This window comes from Sitodiplosis mosellana, unplaced genomic scaffold (assembly GCF_009176505.1).
Source record: "Sitodiplosis mosellana isolate CC-2019 unplaced genomic scaffold, AAFC_SMos_1.0 Smas_scaffold_1, whole genome shotgun sequence".
NCBI classification, from domain to species: Eukaryota; Metazoa; Arthropoda; class Insecta; order Diptera; family Cecidomyiidae; genus Sitodiplosis; species Sitodiplosis mosellana.
The window spans coordinates 9,101,285-9,119,185 of record NW_022595244.1 but is presented as its reverse complement, the minus strand read 5'-3'; the positions used below and the strand labels follow the sequence as shown (position 1 = coordinate 9,119,185).

Here is a 17,901-nt window from a genome sequence, read left to right as displayed (position 1 = left end):
GCGAAGCGAAGATTACCATTGTCGATGTTTGTTTCTATTCTAATTCAATTGAACACATTGGACTTAAAGTACCGTTGCATCATTAAAAAGAGTTAAAGAATGGGCTAGTACAACGCACAAGCACACACACAGCAACAACACAAATAAAAACACACAGAATATTTATATATATCATTGCCTACACACAGATTGATGATGCCTACGGAACATGAACAAAAGCTAATGAAATTCGTTGCCGTTAAGTGAATAAATCGATTTCAGTGGAAACGAAGCGTTTGTCGTGAATGGCTTCTTGTTTATTATCATTATCATCACCTGAGTGTTTTACTGCTTTTCACCATGACAAATTATGCGAACGAACGATGCGGCGTGAGCATCGTGCAAAATATAGCCGTGCCACTTGATTTATCTTATTTTAAAGCGATTTAAAGTTTCACAGAGCGGCATTTATCAATCCAATTTTCAATCGACCTTTCACTGTGGCTTCGATCATCCATCACATCTCATCCCATCACAATGCGCGTCGGAATTTTTTTTCGCCTTCTGTCAATTTGTACTTCTTAAGTCGAAAAGGAAACAAAAACAAAAACAAAAGAAAACCCAAAACAAAAGAGACGAAGCATCCAAAGCGAACACAGCACACAATTGAATTCAACAATGGATTTTTCTCTTTGAATAATATAATAATTTCATATTTGTGCTAGATTTGTATGCAACAAACAATTAGTCAAAGTGCTTACGAATCGACAGAGAGCGAGAGAGAGAGAGAGAGAGAGATAATAGCATCTAGTGGCGATCGGAAAATTAAAAAGCGTAACCATTTTTCGTATTCTCTTCTCTTCTCGCAGAGAAGATTCAATCGGCAATCAGAAATTATAAATACAATCATCAATTGAATGGATGAGATACGGTTGAAATGCATGCCACAGGCTATTCCACTGACTCATTGAAATCGAAAGTTTCGTTTTTTATTCGTTGTTATTTTATTCATTCTCAATACGTTTTGATCGTTCCTTCTGGCATTTCGTTCAGTATAAATTCGATTCCATGAAGTGGCCTGCATCAAAAATTGCACAAATATTTTTTTGTTTACTTTCGTGCCTTGTGTTTCCATCATAACAACAAACTAGAAATAGTTCAAGTGTAATTGAGCCGATTGCACGCAAACCGGCATCAAGATTCGATCTTATTGACGGCTCAATTCAATCGCCTAAACAAATTGATCGCGAGAAATAATTAAGAATCGATTTGCACGCTCGAAATGCAACATTTTCCCACACAATCGTTTTGCCGGCAATTTTCGTAATGCACGAAAACAATTATGCGAACAAAAAATCTAAATAAACCATCGATCGCCCGGAACACACAGTAGCACCATGGAAGAATTGTAGATAGAACCATATAGTATATACCTAGTTCAAATTAATCGCATTGAATCTCACGCTTCGTGCTCGCACATTCTCATTAAAAGGCGCATTCTGTCCCAGAAACAAATGGCGAACTTAAAAATTGTAATGAGAAATCGATTATAGATTCTTGCATTTCTGATTGGAATATGCGGTGCTGTTGCGCACGATGGACTTTGAAAAGCATCTCTCGACCAAAGCTAGGCGCTATACAGGCCAACCGCATCAACCGAACAAATGATATCGCCGCATTGGCACATACAATGTGCTCATATTTCGCTTCGAGATGGCGAAATGAAGAGAGAGAAAAAAGACATGAAACGATGTAACGCCTCTGTTCTACTCTGTGGAATTTGGAATTGATGTAGTTGAAAAAAATTTCTCTTCGAAAAGCAAAACCCAAAGAAGTCGCGGTATTCAGAACAAAAATTTACATGAAATCATGTACACAAACAGTGTCGGATCTCGACATAATGACAACGAAAACGACGACGACGACGACGACGACAAATGCGATTTAAGTAAGGAAGAAGAAGAAAAAAAAAGAAATTTCCATGCGCCAAATGCACAAATCTACGTCAATTGCTCATACAATTTTGTTTGTACGTTCACTTGGGATCATTGTATGTTTCATGTTTTGAGTGACGTGCAAGACACTATTCTCACACCGCCGAACACAGAAAATAACTCAAATACTTTTTGAAATGAGATCAAGATTTCGTACGCACTTAAATCAGGAGCACCATATAAGGTGGCAAGCGGCTTTTGAATTGATGTGTCGAATTTATGATGCTTTTTTTCTCTCTATAAAATCGTTCAATGTGACGCAATGTGCGCACTTACGGTGACTCTGATTTCTTAACGGTGCCCAGTTGGGAAAGGCAGTGAAAAGGCGTTTGCACACAATTTATCCAATCAAATCAATCTTATGAGCTTTGCGTTAGATTGGCCATTGAAATAGTCCGTTTGAAGCTGAAACTAGTCATGACTAGGAGTCGTCGTTGTCGTCGTCGTCGTCTCTGATATATCCAGGGAACTAGGATAAATTTTATGCATCAAATGATTGAAAATTGTAACGGGTTCCGTTTCCATTTATTTCAAATTCTTTGACGGATTTGTTTCTCAATGTTTTCCAACAGGCCTTGTTCCCCCCATATCCTCCTCCCATCTAAAATTCTAACCGTGTCTCGTACTCTATGCGTCATCATCTCTGGCGTTTTAAACCAGTTCGTTGAATGCATCATCTTTCTGAAATGCAGCATCTTTCATTTGCGCATATGTAATCTGGTTTGTTGTGTGGCTGTCGGCACTTTTCCCTATCGGGTGATGCAATTCCTGCAAATCATCGATCAATTTGCACGTGACACATGCAAATGCCGTAGCTATCGTCAAAAAGTCGTACGCAATTACATGTGCAATTAATCAAATTGTCAGAGGTATTTTGCCGATATGTGTGCGTGTGTTGGTTTTTGAAGTTCAGTTTCGGTCAATCTCATTTCGAAAAACCAGTTTTTTGTTTTCCTTCTTTTCCGGTGGTAACAATGTTTCAGCAGTCGCATGCCAATGTTTTTCTTACTTATGACATAGTCCCGAAGGCATGTGATCGATTTTAAACACCTTTTCTATCCATCAGGTCAATTCTATCTGGAGCTGGAACCGTTTAATCCACGGCACATGCAATGAACAGTGCCGTTTAATCCCCTCATTATCATCATCGACCGGCAATCGTCTATAATTTTGCGACCGCAAGAAACACGTTTATTTTGTATCGAAAACATTTTATTGCCAATTTCACAGAAATGTCAAGAAATCAAGCACACAATCCGACTTACATCAAACGCATCTCTTTTTTTCTCTCTGTATCATTTGTTTCAATTTTTTTTATTGTTGCAACTTTCTATACAATATCCATTCGCATCGATCATCACCCGAGAATATCGGAATGAATTCACCTCAATTTATATCAATGTTTCTTGATTTGATGGCCACTCTTTATAGAATCTTTTATTAGGATATTATTGATTTTATGGGAAGACAATAAAATTAATTCGTTCATATATTATAAAAAGTCACAAGAGCAGAACTATATTCAATAGAATTTCCAATGGCTTTCGCCAGACGTACAGCCACGACGACGTACAGCCACGACGATGTTCAATGCAAAACACATAGCGATGCTAAATTAAAATGTTATGATTTTTAATCCAGCATATCGTAACCATGTGTTCAAAGCATGAGTCTGACATCGATCGGACGGTATCATAAAACCTATAAAATAAATATACATATCGGATTGATTTTTATGGTTATTAAATCAACCAAAGATGGTTTGAACAGCCAACATAAAAATCATCATCGTACGTCCAGACACCTCACGCAAATGAACATTGGCAACATGAATGGCAAAGATGCAGAGATAGAGAGGAGACAGGTGGCATGGGGCACAGCGGATATTTTGATATCATAAATTCTTTTCCGTTTCCATATTTCCATTCACATTTGAAATTGGTTCGATGAATGCAAATCATTCGTATCCGCCAAGCGAAATGGCGAAAAAAGTAAAGCTGGTGTTAAAAAGAGGTTAGTAAATTAGATCAATTTGAGTGAACAAGCGAATAAATCAGCCACTTTGAGATGGCAAACAAAAAGGAAAACCAATTTCACCGGCTCAATGATCACCACCAGTAGCCGTACTAGCGGCAATAAGAAGTTATGGCCGTAGCTGCGGTTGCAGTTCCAGTCACGTAAGTGTAGATCGATTAGTGTTAATGAGGAAATGATCATGCATATCGGTTATCACTATCGCCAGAACAAATGATATACATAAATCTATATTTATTGAAAATGACTAAACTTGTTGTCAGTGTATAAAGAGGTGCATTTTACCATACATGGCATGGGCCTCAATTTCATAATAAAATTTAATTATGCTTATTAAGCAACAACATAATTATGTTTATGATTTTGGAAAATTGCCATTTTCGAAATGAACGAATTGACTGGCTTCAGAATTGGTTGAAGTGGAAAAGCTCGTTTTTGTTACTCCTTTTCTTCTGCAATCAACGGAAATTAGCTGGTTATTGGCTATATACACGCTCGCTAATTTCTAAAACTCGGCTCAGGAACTCATGCTGACTCGGACTCGTGATGGCATACTGCGATAAAAACACACTCGCATGAAATGTTTTCGAAAGTGCAACGAAGCACGAAAAAGACGCACACAGCACAGCACAAAATCAAAACAGAGACATTTACATAAAAGTCATATGCATTTAATTACAATAAATATTAAACGGACATGACATCCAGCTCAAACATCGATTGGCCACAATAACAATAACAGAGGTAAAAAAAACTCACATCGAATGACTATTTTTGGATCGATAACATGGTGATAAAAGTTGTGCAAAGTTAAAATGAATTGAATTTCAATTGCATCGTTCGCATTGTTATGCATATCGCCGACATAATTGCACGCTTGATCACGCTGTAAGGGCTGCGTTCGGATCTAGAGGAGGCACGCACACGAAGACGCCAAATACCATATTATTAAGACTACAACAGCTCGCCACCTTAATGAAAAAATAGCTAGGTTAAAGAGAATACGGAGAAATTATTTGTTGTGTTTTTATTTCTCTCCACTCTATGAAAATCACATTCGATCGCCCATTGCACTATATATACACATGAAACTAATTCAGAACCGCAAGCGATCGACACAAACAACAACAGACGACGAACAGAAGATGCAAACAGCCGAAGAAGAAAAAAATCATCGTTTAACCGCACGACAAGAGACATATAAATCAATTGGGCGTTTTCTCTTTTCTTTTATCGCATTTACTTAGTGCGTCTATGAATATATTTAGACTCTATTAATTTAATCGATAGAATATTGCCGATGGCGATGAAAATTCCAAACGTGTTAATCCCATTCAGTTAGATTCAATGAAAAATTACATGGGTACCATCGATTCATATTCAATTATTCCGCATATTTATTATTTAAATGGGAAAATTTCATTGTGTTCATCTAATTGTAACCGTATTCACGAACCAACACAGACACATTTCCATCGCCGATGACACAGTGACAGGATGACTTTGTTAAAATATACGTACAATTCCAATGAATAATAATAATAATTTGCTTTCTCAGCTTACAAATTGAATAATTTTCAAATGCAAATTACAGAATTGTGGACACAAAACAAAAACAAATGGAGGCAATGTGTTTAGGAAATAGTCGATTGCCTGAGGTGCAAAAGACGATTTCTTGGAAAGAAAAATTCAGGGTGTCAATGGGAATTAATATTGAATGAGCAATGGTAATAAATAATTCAGAGAATGTGCGGCAAATGTTCATTCAATAGAATTAATACATCGGACGATTAATATGAAAATTGCGAAAATGTTTAATCTTCAATGATTTGCGGAATTTGTCACTATTTGTGCGCTTAGTTCAGTCATGGTGAAAAAAGCTGCAGTGACAAAGAAAAACGCTCATCGTTTGATGTGTCGTAAGAAGTTCAGAAACCATTGATTGGCGTTGGAGTCATTCCACAAACACACACACAGAGAGAGAGAAGCGAACACATCGATTGCCGAACAAATAATATGTCATTGGAAATTATGTCACATTGGCATTTAATTTTCGTGTATTGATTGGTTTCTTTTTTTTGCTGATTATGTTCATGTGTATCGTAGTTTGCGCGGTTGCTGTAATATCATTCAATCACTGTCATCGGTATTCTTCTCTTCCCGTCGCCATAAATAGCAAAGATAAAACAATCAGTGTGTGTGTGTGCGCGTTCATACCGAACGCCAGCATTTTCAACAATATTTATTTACCTTGTACCGTTTTTTTTTGCTCCCTCCAATTCTTGAATTGAGCTTCGGTACAAATTGATTGATGTGATGGCGAATACCAATATACACGCACAGTAGCATAACTGACAAGAGAAAATGTAAACACTTGAACACAATGCAACGATATTATACAAAAAAAACATTCTTTTATGTTAAGCAGCACCTATTTGTTTGTGGCAACTATTCTACATCACATGTGGCCCAATCGTGTGAATGCATTCACAACCACACTGAAAAATCAATCTTGACTGCTGCTGCTGGATAGAAGAGGAAAAAAAACAATTAACCAAACAAAATGTCTAATTAATAAAATAAATCTCCTGGTTTTTTCTTTCTTTCAGAAAAACAGTGCGATCGTCTAATTAAAACTAATTGTAATTGCATACACAGCTTCTAGTTGTTGATGCGGCGCAGAACACCGATGATGACGATCGCAGATCGCACGATTGAAATACGACGAAAGAGATTGAAATGCGGAGAGAGAGAGAGAGAGAGAGAGAGAGAGAGAGGGAGAGAGAGAAGAAAGGAGATGGAAAAAAGTGTTGGCTTAGACAAAATGTTATTTACGCAACATCATATTTATTTATATAATTGGGAATTGACTTATTTTCTGATTGTGTGTACCGCACACAATCGTTGATTGATTTCCGCGTTTTTCTCTCCCTCTTGTCATCGACTTAAGACTTTGAATTGAGCACGTGATGGCATGTTCATGCGCATGAGAGCAAAAAAAGCCCACATATTTATTTATGTCTGGTTCGATGAGAAGACCATTGAAATTGCATTCAGAAGCGCATGCACGTTTCAATGGAAATGGGTAAAAATGGCTAGGGATTTTCAGTGAAGATTCTTGATTATAAAAAGAACCATTTGTTGATGTGTGTGTGTGTATTTTTTTTGCTTGCTAGTTTTTTATCACATCCAATCGAAAACATGTTCGTCTAACTAAGTTCACCACTTTTTGCTGTTATCACATCGCATCGTTCGTGACATATTCACGTTTGTTTTTAAAATCACCTTGGATCTGCGTGTATACGCCAGAATGCCAATAACAAATGTGAATTATTTATTTATGGATCTTTTTTATTGACGATGCGCCCCTTTTTTACATCGCTACGTATTCTGATTGTCATACGGCTCACACGTTAGAATCGCCGAAGAGAATAACAATTCTTTTCCTTTTTTTACCCAGAGTCATGATACCGAAAATATTGAATTAATACTGGATAAGAATATTATTATATTATTTATATGGAGTTTCATACGAGTGCTATCAAATTGTATAATTTCGATGGTAGTCTATCACTGGCATTTGATCATCATGGTAGAACAACAAGACGTATTGTCAATTTGTAACAAAAATGTATCTCTATTCAACAATCATCAATAATATTGATAATAAATCATATCAAGGCACAGGAAATGAATGCAGGATATGAAATAGAGATCTATTTGATATAAGTTTGAGCCCAAATTGCTGTTCGCCATATAAATTTATAGGACCCTCAGCATCTATTGTTTTATTATGGCAAAACTATAATGTCATATAAGGTCACAAGAAAATTTCAAATTCGTCACAAAAATTTTCGCTATATAAAGCATGATGGAAACGACTATTTAGCAACATTCCAGTTTTGTTGTCAAAGTTGTTGAAGTTCAACCGCGAGTGAAGAAAAATGAAATTAATTTTTGGGGCTTTTCTAATTGGCTTCATCATTTTGAACGGCCAAACTGTGACTTCTTATGAGCTTTTCTTCGATCGTGTTGAGTTGTTGAACGGATCATTCAATGATGGATTCTACAACTGTTCGATGTACCGTATAAAGAAAACAAATCGTACCACATACACTGTCAACCTGGATATCGAATTTTTGATTGATTTCGATGACCAAATGTCTATCGAAGCCTCATTTTGGTATAACCGATTCAACAACAATCAATATACGAAATCTATCATCGGATATAAATCATCGTTATGTAAAGGATTGAAAAAACTCTATGGATTCATGTTCACGAAAGCCAACGAGAACAGTACTAACCTTTATAAAGCAAATCAAACAAATTGCCCCATTAAAAAGGTAACCATTCCCTTATATTCAGCGTACTTGCAATTAATTCGTTTACATTCTAATATAGGGTCACTATTGGATGCGCAACTATTTATTTGATAACCGAAAAATTCCATCGATTATCAACGAAGGACACTGGAGATTGGATATTATTTTCTATCGCGCTAACGAAATTATATTGGTCTATCGCATGTATTTTAAAATAATGTTTTATTCAAATTAAATCTTCTTATCAGTTTGGTTTAAACGAAATGTATTCGTTGGAAGACAGACATGCAATGAGCAAATTAATCAATCAAGAAAAATGGAATTGTGAAAAGAAAAAAATCGAAATTAACCGACAATTCATGGTAATAAATTCCAATTCAATTTTTATTGAAATAACATTGAAAATATCGTTTACAATTATAGTTTGATAAAAAATCATAAATGGTTTAATTAGTCTACTCTGTTCTGGCAAAAACACTGGCAATGAAAATAATTTAGTTTTCCATAAACAGAATAAAAATGATGAATGCATTGTTTATTTTTTTCGCAACTGAATAAAGTGTATTTCAAAAATGATTAAAAAAAAACTCGTTTGATATGACTTGAGCGGCGGCAACCCGTGAACCAACTGTCAATAACGAAACGTCAGACACAAAGAAACGTCAAATTGAGTTTGTAAACAAAAAGAAAAAAAATTCTCTCTACAAACACATCTGAAAGTCAATTATAAACATTTAATCGCAATGTTTCGTCTATGTCGTCTCTGCGCAAAGTACACGGAACCAACAGAATTAATCACTCTAATATCTGAATTAGAATTCAAGTTGACACTGTGTTGTGGATGGAAGCAATCAGAAAATGAACTGCAATTCCCAAAAAATGCATGCAATTCATGTGTGGGCCAACTACAACAAAGCTGGAGTTTTGCCGAAAGAGTATGTGAGGCCGAGCGACAGCTGAATAAAATTGCGAGTGAACTAAATTCAACAAATGCAGACGAACCGCAGCTACACATTGAAGAGGTAACCTCAATGGAAATAAAATTGGAACCAGATATTTGTTCAACTGAACTGGAAGTGCTTGAGCCGAATTTCGATGTTACGGCATTCGATTGTCCTGTTATTGAATCGGATGCGGAAAGTTCGCATTCAAACAAAAGTACAAGAAAACAGAAGAAATCGTCTAAAAGGGTTACCGAGAATTTACAACCGAAATCAGACCCATTCCTTGCTGCGTTAGCGGAAAAAGACTGTCTCGCCGATGGTACAATCAGTGTAAATGGCGTTGCCAAACTTGAGAAATTGTTTCCCGAAATGAAAACCATGACGTGGAACAGTTGCCAGTACAAATGCGAAAAATGCAATCGATCATTCAAAAGCCCACAGAATTTTTTCGCTCACAATCGTTCGCTTCACTTGGAAGCAGTACCAACGATGACATTCTCTTGTTTCTATTGTGACTCCAAACATAGGCGGGAATATAATCTCACTCGACATATTGCAGGAGAACACTTTCCACATCTGAAATTCAGGTAAATTTCGAAGTAAAAGTTATGATTCGAATGCTTTTGTACTAAATCCGTTTGAATGGTTTCAGCTGTTTCTATTGCAGCGATTACTTTTGGGATGATGCTGAGCTGATCAAACATCGTAATATGCACAAGGATGTGAAATACCAGTGTGAACTGTGCGACCAATTGTTTTACAATCGCGACATCTTGTATTCACACATCGCACAGTCACATCTGAAGAAGAAGTGGGGCGACCCAGAATCGACGAAATACACATGCGAGATATGCAACAAAGATTTCGCCACGAAATGGAGCATCAAGAGTCATATGCTGCAGCATACCAGTAAGTTGGAATGAAAATTGCATTTTTGTGATCAATTTGTAAAAGGAATCATTTTGTGTTGTAGAGAAATTCGATTTCGTATGCGATCAATGCGGTTGGAAATTTCTTACTAAAGGTAAAGCTATTAAGTTTATTTTGTTTTTGTTTTTCATGCATACTTTGTAAGCAATATTTATACAAATGGTATTCCGTCGGCATTTTTTGATAAAGGGAATCTTAAAGGCCATTTGGAGACAACGCACACCAATGAAAAACCGTTTGCCTGTACAAAATGTGATGGGAGGTAATTTCCATCATAATTCATCAATTATCACTCAGAATGGGAAATTTAAGTTATGTTTTCATTATTTCGTCACCAAACCGTAGATTCAAGACAAAGCATCAACTAGCAAATCATTCGAAACGTCACGAGGAATTCAAGCCACTGGAGTGTACGATATGCGATAAAAGATTTCGGCAAATGTATAATTTGACCGTGCACATGCGATCTCACAACAACATCTGTCCGTATACTTGTAAATATTGCGATAGGAAATTCAGACACACGAGCTCGTTGAAAACTCATGAGCGAACTCACACATCGGAAAAACCATACGCCTGCAATCACTGCGACTACAAAAGCACCAATTGGCCAAATTTAAACAAACACTCATTGCGAATTCATTGTGAGTATAACAATAATTCAGGAGAAGAAATCAACAAAAGAAAATAATGAAGAATGTCCTTTTTTTAGCCATCGATTTAAGAACAAAAAAGGATTCCTAATTTCCATTAATCAAAACGGAGTTGTTTCATCGCTGAACAGAATTGGCAAAGCAATCACATTTATTTCATTTCATTTCAATTGTTTTGAATTAGAGAGATATTTTGGGACAAAATCCATTTCCCATATCGTCATTGACATTTGTTGCCATCTTTCTTTCTAAGGTGCTTCTATAGGCTGTAGAAAAATTATATTTAATTTCCAAGATACAATAAAATTCACAATAATGTAGAAGAAAAGTAAATTTTCCAAATAGAATCAATTGTCTGCGTAACACACAATATTTCCCTGTATTTATTTGTTACATTGTTTCAAATTCTGTACCACAAGCAGCTACAACACACTGTGTTGAACACAGCTGTCATTGAAATGTCACTTTAAACGTCAAATCTAATTCGTAAACAAAAAAATATTCTTCTTCGAACAGTTCAGTAAATATGGAATTAAAATAAAGGAATAAATTGAAAGAAATAGGCAAAATGTTATCTTTATGTCGTTTGTGTGCCAGTTGCGTGACTGGTGTAGAAATATCAACAGAAATCTCCGAATTAGAGCCAAAGTTACGGCTGTGTTGCGATTGGAAATCATCAGAAAATGAAGAGCGATTACCGCAAAAGGCATGCAAACTATGTGTTGATGAGCTTCAAAGGAGTTGGTCTTTCGCTGAAAAGGTGAGTGCAGCTCAACAGCAGTTCCATAAATTTACGAGAGAAATGGTTTCAAATGAACCTGAACCTGAACCTGATCCTATGTCACACGTTGAAGAGATATCGTCCGCAATGGTAAAAGTGGAGACATATACAGAATATATAGGATTGGAACAGTTTGAATACGACTTTGATTCCGGTACATTCGATAATCCAATCAGTGGATCAGATACCGAAAGTTTGCATTCAAATAAAAGTAAGAAGGATAAACACCAGAAACCAACGAAGAAGTCAAAGAAAGCAACGAAGAAATCTAAACTGCCCTCAAATTCGAAAAAAACTGAACAAAAACCTCTTGACTGGAACAACATTGACGTAAATTGTATTAACGAACGCACGAAACGTCAAAATAAATCCACAAAAAAGGCTGCTGTGAATAAAATTCCAGATTTCGATCCATTCGTAGCTGCATTGCCCGATGAGGACCGTTGTTCGGATGGAACAATCAGCGCAAATGGTGTAGCTAAGCTGAAAGAATTGTTTCCAAACATGAGCACCATGACATGGAACGACTGTCAGTACAAATGTACCAAATGTGCACGAATTTTCAACGGCCCACAAAAATTATGGACACACGTTCGATCGATGCATTGGGAGGAAACACATTCGATGGATTTCTTTTGCGTCTACTGCGACTCGAAGTACAAACGGGAATTTAATCTCCATCGGCATATCGCGGAAGAACATTTTCCACACTTGAAATTCAGGTAAGTTTTCGACTCAATCAGTTTGAAATTGAATCAATTCAATTTGATTTATTCGGTTTCAGTTGTTTCTATTGCACCGATTACTTTTGGGATGAGGCAGAGTTGATAAAGCATCGAAATCTACACAAAGATATTGAGTATAAGTGTGAACAATGCGGCAAAAGTACCTGGACTCGTGACAGTTTGTACATACACGTTGCACAAAGACATTTCGATCGGAAATATGTTGATGTGGATGCAACATACACTTGTGATTTATGTCATAAGGTGTGTGCAACTAAAACGAGTATCAAAACTCATTTGCTGCAACATACACGTGAGTTATAGACAAAAATTGGATACTTTATGATTATTTTCGTTCAATTCTAATTCATGTATTTGTAGAACAATTCGACTATGTTTGCGATCAATGCGGTTGGAAGTTCCGCACAAAAGGTAAAGCTATTAAGTTTATTTTTTTTCTTTGTTGTTTTTCATGCATATTTTGTAAGCATTATTTATACAAATGATATTCCGTCGGCATTTTTCGATAAAAGGGAATTTGTCAAATCATCTGGTGACCACACATGGCAACATTCGACCGTTCAGCTGCAAACAATGTGATAAAAGGTAGGTTCTATCGTGTCATTATTCTACCGTGTTTACCACAGCTAACAAAGTGTTTTTTTCTTAGATTCAAAACAAAAGCGCAGATGGAAAAACACTTCAAGCGTCATGACGATTCCAAGCCAGTGGAGTGCAATATATGTAAAAAAAGATTCCGGAACACGTCTAATTTGAATGTTCACATGCGGAGCCATAACGATATTTTCCCATATGCGTGTAAATATTGTGAAAAGAAATTCCGATATACGGGCTCGTTGAAGACTCATGAACGAACGCACACATCGGAAAAACCATACGTCTGCAATCACTGCGATTACAAAAGCACCAATTGGCCAAACTTGAATAAACACTCACTGCAAGTTCATTGTAAGTGTCTAATTTTATAAAAAATACAAATCCACAAAATAATAGGTAAATTCCTTTTCAGCTATCGACCTGAGAAAAAGGAAGGATTCAAAAACTTGATCGAACTAGTGATTCTATAATGGGATTTTGTTGAATGGAAAAGACAAACGATTTAAAATAAACAACGAAACGGAATATCAAAGTCTTTTATTATAGTCAGATGTCATATAAAAAATAGTGTTCAATGAAGCCAATGTGTAATCTACATGAGCTAGATGTGAAATAGAATTTGTTTAACAGAAAACAAAACTTTTTTTTGGCATAGTGAAATTTGAAATGTAAGTATTGTGCAGTGTCAAAATACACCACACGAAATCGACTGGATCATTTGATCAACGGAGTGCCTAGAATGCTCTTAAATGTAATGAAAATCAGTAAATATTCATGGAAAGACACCATTCTCCATTGAATTTGGCCATGATCAGTTCCAAAGCTGTACATTTTCATGTATAAAACTAGGTTTAAGGGAAACAGATGATACCAATATATTGTTCGAGACGCAATCATTATTCTCTTCATCGTCTTTCTCTTTTTCGTCATTCTTCTCCTCCTTGCTATCGGCCTCCGCATTACCTTCGGCCGTTCCTTCCGCCGCTCGGTTGGCCTTGTCTTTTTTGTAATGGTCATATATATGTTCTTGCAAATCCTCTGGATAGTAAAAACTCTCATCACACATGGTGCATTGATGTATTTTACCATCTAAATGTATACGAAGGTGTTTGTTCAAGTCGCCCTTGTATTTATACGAGCAATCGCAGTACTGGCATGAATGAGCTAAAAAGAAAAACAGAATGATTCCACTATATATCTCTATCACAATCTGTCATTATAAATTAATCATTTACCCCGGTGTCCGTTGTGTACTAATTTATGTTTGGTCAAGGCCTTCGGTTCGTAGAATTTCATGTGGCAAATTTGACATTCATGCCGTCTGTCCGCCTCTGTACGATTATGTCTTCCTATAATTTAAAGTAAAGCATTTTTTAGACGTACAAAAAAGGTTAAAAACAAACGAAAAGATGAAAATGACACGAACTCATGTGCTTCTTATATGACATATTTGATCGAAGTTCCCTATTACAAATATCACACACGTATTTGATATTCTCATGTTTCTGAGCATGTCGATGCAAATGTATTTTGTTGTAGAATTTTCGCGGGCAATCGGAACACTGAAACGTTGGTTCTTTCGAATGAATGCTGGACATCTTGTGGGCTCTCAAAGTTTGTACGGTCATGAAGCTCATTCCACACTCTTCACAAAGGTGATCTCTTGTTTTTTTTGTGGGACTGCTGTGAGACTTTCGGTGTTTGTAAAAATGATCGTAGTTATCAAATCCTTTGTCGCAAACTTTGCACGTATATCTTCTCAGTGAGCCGTCATCGTCTTTTCCTTCTTCATTTTCATGTAGAAACATGTGGTAGTGGCGCAAATTCAATTGAGGGAAATACTTGGAACACTTATGGCAGCCATATAATTTCTTTTTCTCGTGCGGTGTTTTCAGATGTTCCAACAGCTTCATTGTCGATGTAAATGACTCCTCACAATATTCACATGTAATACTCTTCTCCGTGCCACACAAATGAGTATTGTTAAGTTCGATGAGTGTGAGACTTGCTTTGCAGATTTGGCATTTTTGGTTCTTTTCATGTTGTTCCATGTGTGTTTGTAGAGCAGTAATGCTGTTTATTTCATCCTTGCAAATATAGCATTCGAAACGAGGTATTTCAGGGCAATTATTCAACGCTTGAGGCGGCTTGGCAGCTGCATCCACAGTCTTGGCGTGTGTTTCGTGTGCTATATGATATTCTTGCAGATATTTCAGCATTGGATGACAAACTTTACATTCGAATATATCCCTATGCACTTTATGAATATGCGCCTCCAATTGTGCAGTTCCAACGAACCTTTTTCCGCAATTATAGCATTTATTATCTTCCAATCGAACGTGTACGTGATGTATATGTTTATTCAGCTCCAACGGTTTTTCAAATGATGCCGCACATTTTGCACATTTGAAAACTGTAAAAATGAAATTGATTTATCAATCGAAAATAGCTTAGTACATGCATCATAATTTACTCACAACATGTTTTCATAATGGATTGCTGATTCATTTTGGTTGGCGTTTTAGCTGCAGCAGATGCATTGCCTGCAGATGTGTTTGACTTCTTGGCAAGTTCTCGTTTCAAAACTGCATTGTGAAGCCGCAATTTTGTAATGGTTTTTTCCAGAATCGTCACTCTACCGTTGGCAAGATACAATTTGTTGAGACAAACTTCATTCGAGCAATTTGTTCTATTTGGAAGAAGATTGAACCTTTTTACTTTACTTCTTTTTGATTTGATTGAAGAAAACACAATTAACTCACGTATATAAAACGTTCGATTTGTTTTCCGCTTCGGATGAAATTGGTGTTTCTTTAAGTTTGTCAATGTCAACTAGTTTCAGTCGTTGTCCGATGGGCTCACTTGAACTGTGAAATAAATATAGGAACGTAATGTCTTCCATTGCTAAAATTGCGCTCAATTTTTCTTACCTCGGCTGTTCGAAAATGTTATCTTCCGGAGATGTTTCATCTGCAATCGGTTGCAAAGGGTTGAATTTTTCACTGTCCTGCACACCAGGCGATACTTTTGGAATTGAATGGACACTTTTCTTGGGTACAATAATTCGAATTTTTTTCCCAAACGGTGATAATTGACCTACAGATTTACAGGCAATAACATATTATTAACTATACTTAATAACATAATAATAACGGCCGATATATTGGTCCAACATAACATAATAATAACGTTATTAAGATTCAGCATAATAATAACATAATATGTTACGAAATATGTTGGATTTTTCTTAATAAATCCTATGATTCGGCGCTAATAATATATTATTAGCTATAATAATAACATATTATTAAGATACAATCTTAATAACGCTTTTTTCGCGCATTTTTTTCACCGGAGCACTGACAAGTTGTTTTTTCACTGCGGAGTACACATATGAATTTTTGCACTGTTGTAATGAAATTAAAATGACTCTTTGAAACGGAATTATCATGTATTGAACTTAACCATTAATTTTAGGAAATCGCCAGTCCCGACCTTGAAAGGATCAATTTACCCGACCTTGAAAGGATCAATTTTAAAGTTATAGGTGTGTACACCGTACAGTGCTTGTTCTCTCTCCAGCTAGGGAAAAGAATGCGCGACAAAAGCGCTATTAAGATTGCATCTTAATAATATGTTATTATTATAGTTAATAAAATGTTACTACCGCCAAATCTTAGGATTTATTAAGATAACACCCGATATAACGCATAACATATTATGTTATTATTATGCTGAATCTTAATAACGTTATTCAGATAAAAAAAAATCCCAACAAAACATAATAATAAATATGTCGGGCAATAACATATTAATAACATATCGAAAATGTAAATCTGTAAATTGACCTATACCTAGACTACTTGATAGTGTCATTGTTTGAATTGTACCGTTTGAAATTCGTGCTGGAAGTTGTACAGGTGCTGCGAGTCTGAAACCAATTTTAGAATGAATGAAAATGTTTATCCATCAATATAAATCGGAGGAAATATTTGATTCATCACACGTGATGAGTACACTCGATTTTCGGTGTGGAAATATCGGTTGAATATTTTCCGTCAACTTACGATGTGCTTGCATTTGGCACCTTGGTGACACCGACAAATGATGCCATAGTTCTCAGACTTCCAATATTTAACCTCACCTTCTTTCCGACCAAACTATTCTCACTGCAACATAAAATGAGAAATGACATAGTGAAGTAAACACACATGATATCGATGAAGTTTACTTACATTGGGCCGTTTGGCACATTCTTCTGTGGAGATTGATCGAGTTTTCTAACCTTTGGCGCTGGGCCGATTGATGGTATTGTCCGTTTCAATATGTTTGGCCGGATGTGTTGACCAGTCTTTACTGGTGCAATCTCAGCTTTGGCTCTAAAATCAAATTCAATCGACATTCAATTTCATAGCCGAAAATGGAAATGTTGTTATTTGGATGTGCAAATCATGATGCGATTTCAATTATAACTTGTACTAACGGAAAAATGCTTGGTACTGCAGATGGAGATATTCTTTTACGAATTCCAGGCAAGATTTCATTGTCTTGAAAGTGATTGACGCACACTAACTGTACACCCGTTCCACTATCATCGAATGGTTGGTGGTGCTCAATCGCCTTTATCCATTTTGTTCGGGCGTCTTCGTTGACTGGGATACTTGAATGATATTTTATCCAAAGCAAGATATTAGTATTTATTTTCAGTTCACAATGAAATCCATCTTAAAATATCACAGAAATTACCCGAATAATGTAGTATTTTTGTATGTTGAATTGCAATTTTTTATTATGCACGACATCCTCACTCGAATATAAACACTCGTAATTCTGAATGGTTCTGTCACTTTGCAACGTTTGACATTAGTGTGGCATGTGTCAAAAGCGTTGTAGTGTGTATATCAACCGCCTGGAATTA

At 36.2% G+C, this 17,901-nt stretch overlaps 3 protein-coding genes across 5 annotated transcripts; 2 read left to right on the top strand and 1 right to left on the bottom strand.

Annotated features, from left to right (window-relative positions):
- The first annotated feature begins 8,965 nt into the window (after positions 1–8,965).
- Positions 8,966–11,419, top strand: LOC129574144 (zinc finger protein 37 homolog). 2 transcript variants are annotated; one of them, XM_055455648.1, is made up of 6 exons: positions 8,966–9,863; positions 9,929–10,185; positions 10,250–10,300; positions 10,396–10,468; positions 10,552–10,850; positions 10,919–11,419. In XM_055455648.1, the coding sequence occupies exons 1-6, from the start codon at positions 9,076–9,078 to the stop codon at positions 10,948–10,950; spliced, it is 1,500 nt and encodes a 499-aa protein (XP_055311623.1). In that variant the 5' UTR covers positions 8,966–9,075; the 3' UTR covers positions 10,951–11,419. The 2 variants fall into 2 exon arrangements, with proteins under 2 accessions (XP_055311623.1, XP_055311614.1); XM_055455639.1 differs by having other exon boundaries at positions 9,018–9,863; positions 9,944–10,185.
- An 8-nt stretch (positions 11,420–11,427) lies between these two features.
- On the top strand, positions 11,428–13,508 carry LOC129574135 (zinc finger protein 25-like). The gene is made up of 6 exons (XM_055455629.1): positions 11,428–12,362; positions 12,425–12,678; positions 12,747–12,797; positions 12,899–12,971; positions 13,036–13,334; positions 13,396–13,508. The coding sequence occupies exons 1-6, from the start codon at positions 11,428–11,430 to the stop codon at positions 13,431–13,433; spliced, it is 1,650 nt and encodes a 549-aa protein (XP_055311604.1). The 3' UTR covers positions 13,434–13,508.
- On the bottom strand, positions 13,506–17,892 carry LOC129574077 (zinc finger protein 91-like). 2 transcript variants are annotated; one of them, XM_055455462.1, is made up of 11 exons: positions 17,730–17,892; positions 17,467–17,643; positions 17,219–17,362; positions 17,051–17,152; positions 16,838–16,914; positions 15,914–16,079; positions 15,746–15,850; positions 15,461–15,672; positions 14,410–15,396; positions 14,219–14,332; positions 13,506–14,147 (listed from the first exon to the last, which is right to left on the bottom strand). In XM_055455462.1, the coding sequence occupies exons 1-11, from the start codon at positions 17,783–17,785 to the stop codon at positions 13,795–13,797; spliced, it is 2,493 nt and encodes an 830-aa protein (XP_055311437.1). In that variant the 5' UTR covers positions 17,786–17,892; the 3' UTR covers positions 13,506–13,794. The 2 variants fall into 2 exon arrangements, with proteins under 2 accessions (XP_055311437.1, XP_055311446.1); XM_055455471.1 differs by having other exon boundaries at positions 16,874–16,914; positions 17,730–17,836.
- Positions 17,893–17,901: the final 9 nt, after the last annotated feature.

Excerpts from the sequence above, each read along its gene's own strand:
- LOC129574135 (XM_055455629.1), top strand. The coding sequence starts at position 11,428 with ATGTTATCTTTATGTCGTTTGTGTGCCAGTTGCGTGACTGGTGTAGAA. Across the intron at positions 12,679-12,746 it reads TCATTTGCTGCAACATACAC|AACAATTCGACTATGTTTGC; the intron begins GTGAGTTATAGA and ends ATGTATTTGTAG. Across the intron at positions 12,798-12,898 it reads TTGGAAGTTCCGCACAAAAG|GGAATTTGTCAAATCATCTG; the intron begins GTAAAGCTATTA and ends TTTCGATAAAAG.
- LOC129574077 (XM_055455462.1), bottom strand. The coding sequence starts at position 17,785 with ATGTCGTGCATAATAAAAAATTGCAATTCAACATACAAAAATACTACA. Across the intron at positions 17,153-17,218 it reads AATGTGCCAAACGGCCCAAT|TGAGAATAGTTTGGTCGGAA; the intron begins GTAAGTAAACTT and ends TTTATGTTGCAG. Across the intron at positions 15,673-15,745 it reads AAATCGAACGTTTTATATAC|AACAAATTGCTCGAATGAAG; the intron begins GTGAGTTAATTG and ends TCTTCCAAATAG.
- LOC129574144 (XM_055455648.1), top strand. The coding sequence starts at position 9,076 with ATGTTTCGTCTATGTCGTCTCTGCGCAAAGTACACGGAACCAACAGAA. Across the intron at positions 10,301-10,395 it reads TTGGAAATTTCTTACTAAAG|GGAATCTTAAAGGCCATTTG; the intron begins GTAAAGCTATTA and ends TTTTTGATAAAG. Across the intron at positions 10,851-10,918 it reads ACACTCATTGCGAATTCATT|CCATCGATTTAAGAACAAAA; the intron begins GTGAGTATAACA and ends TCCTTTTTTTAG.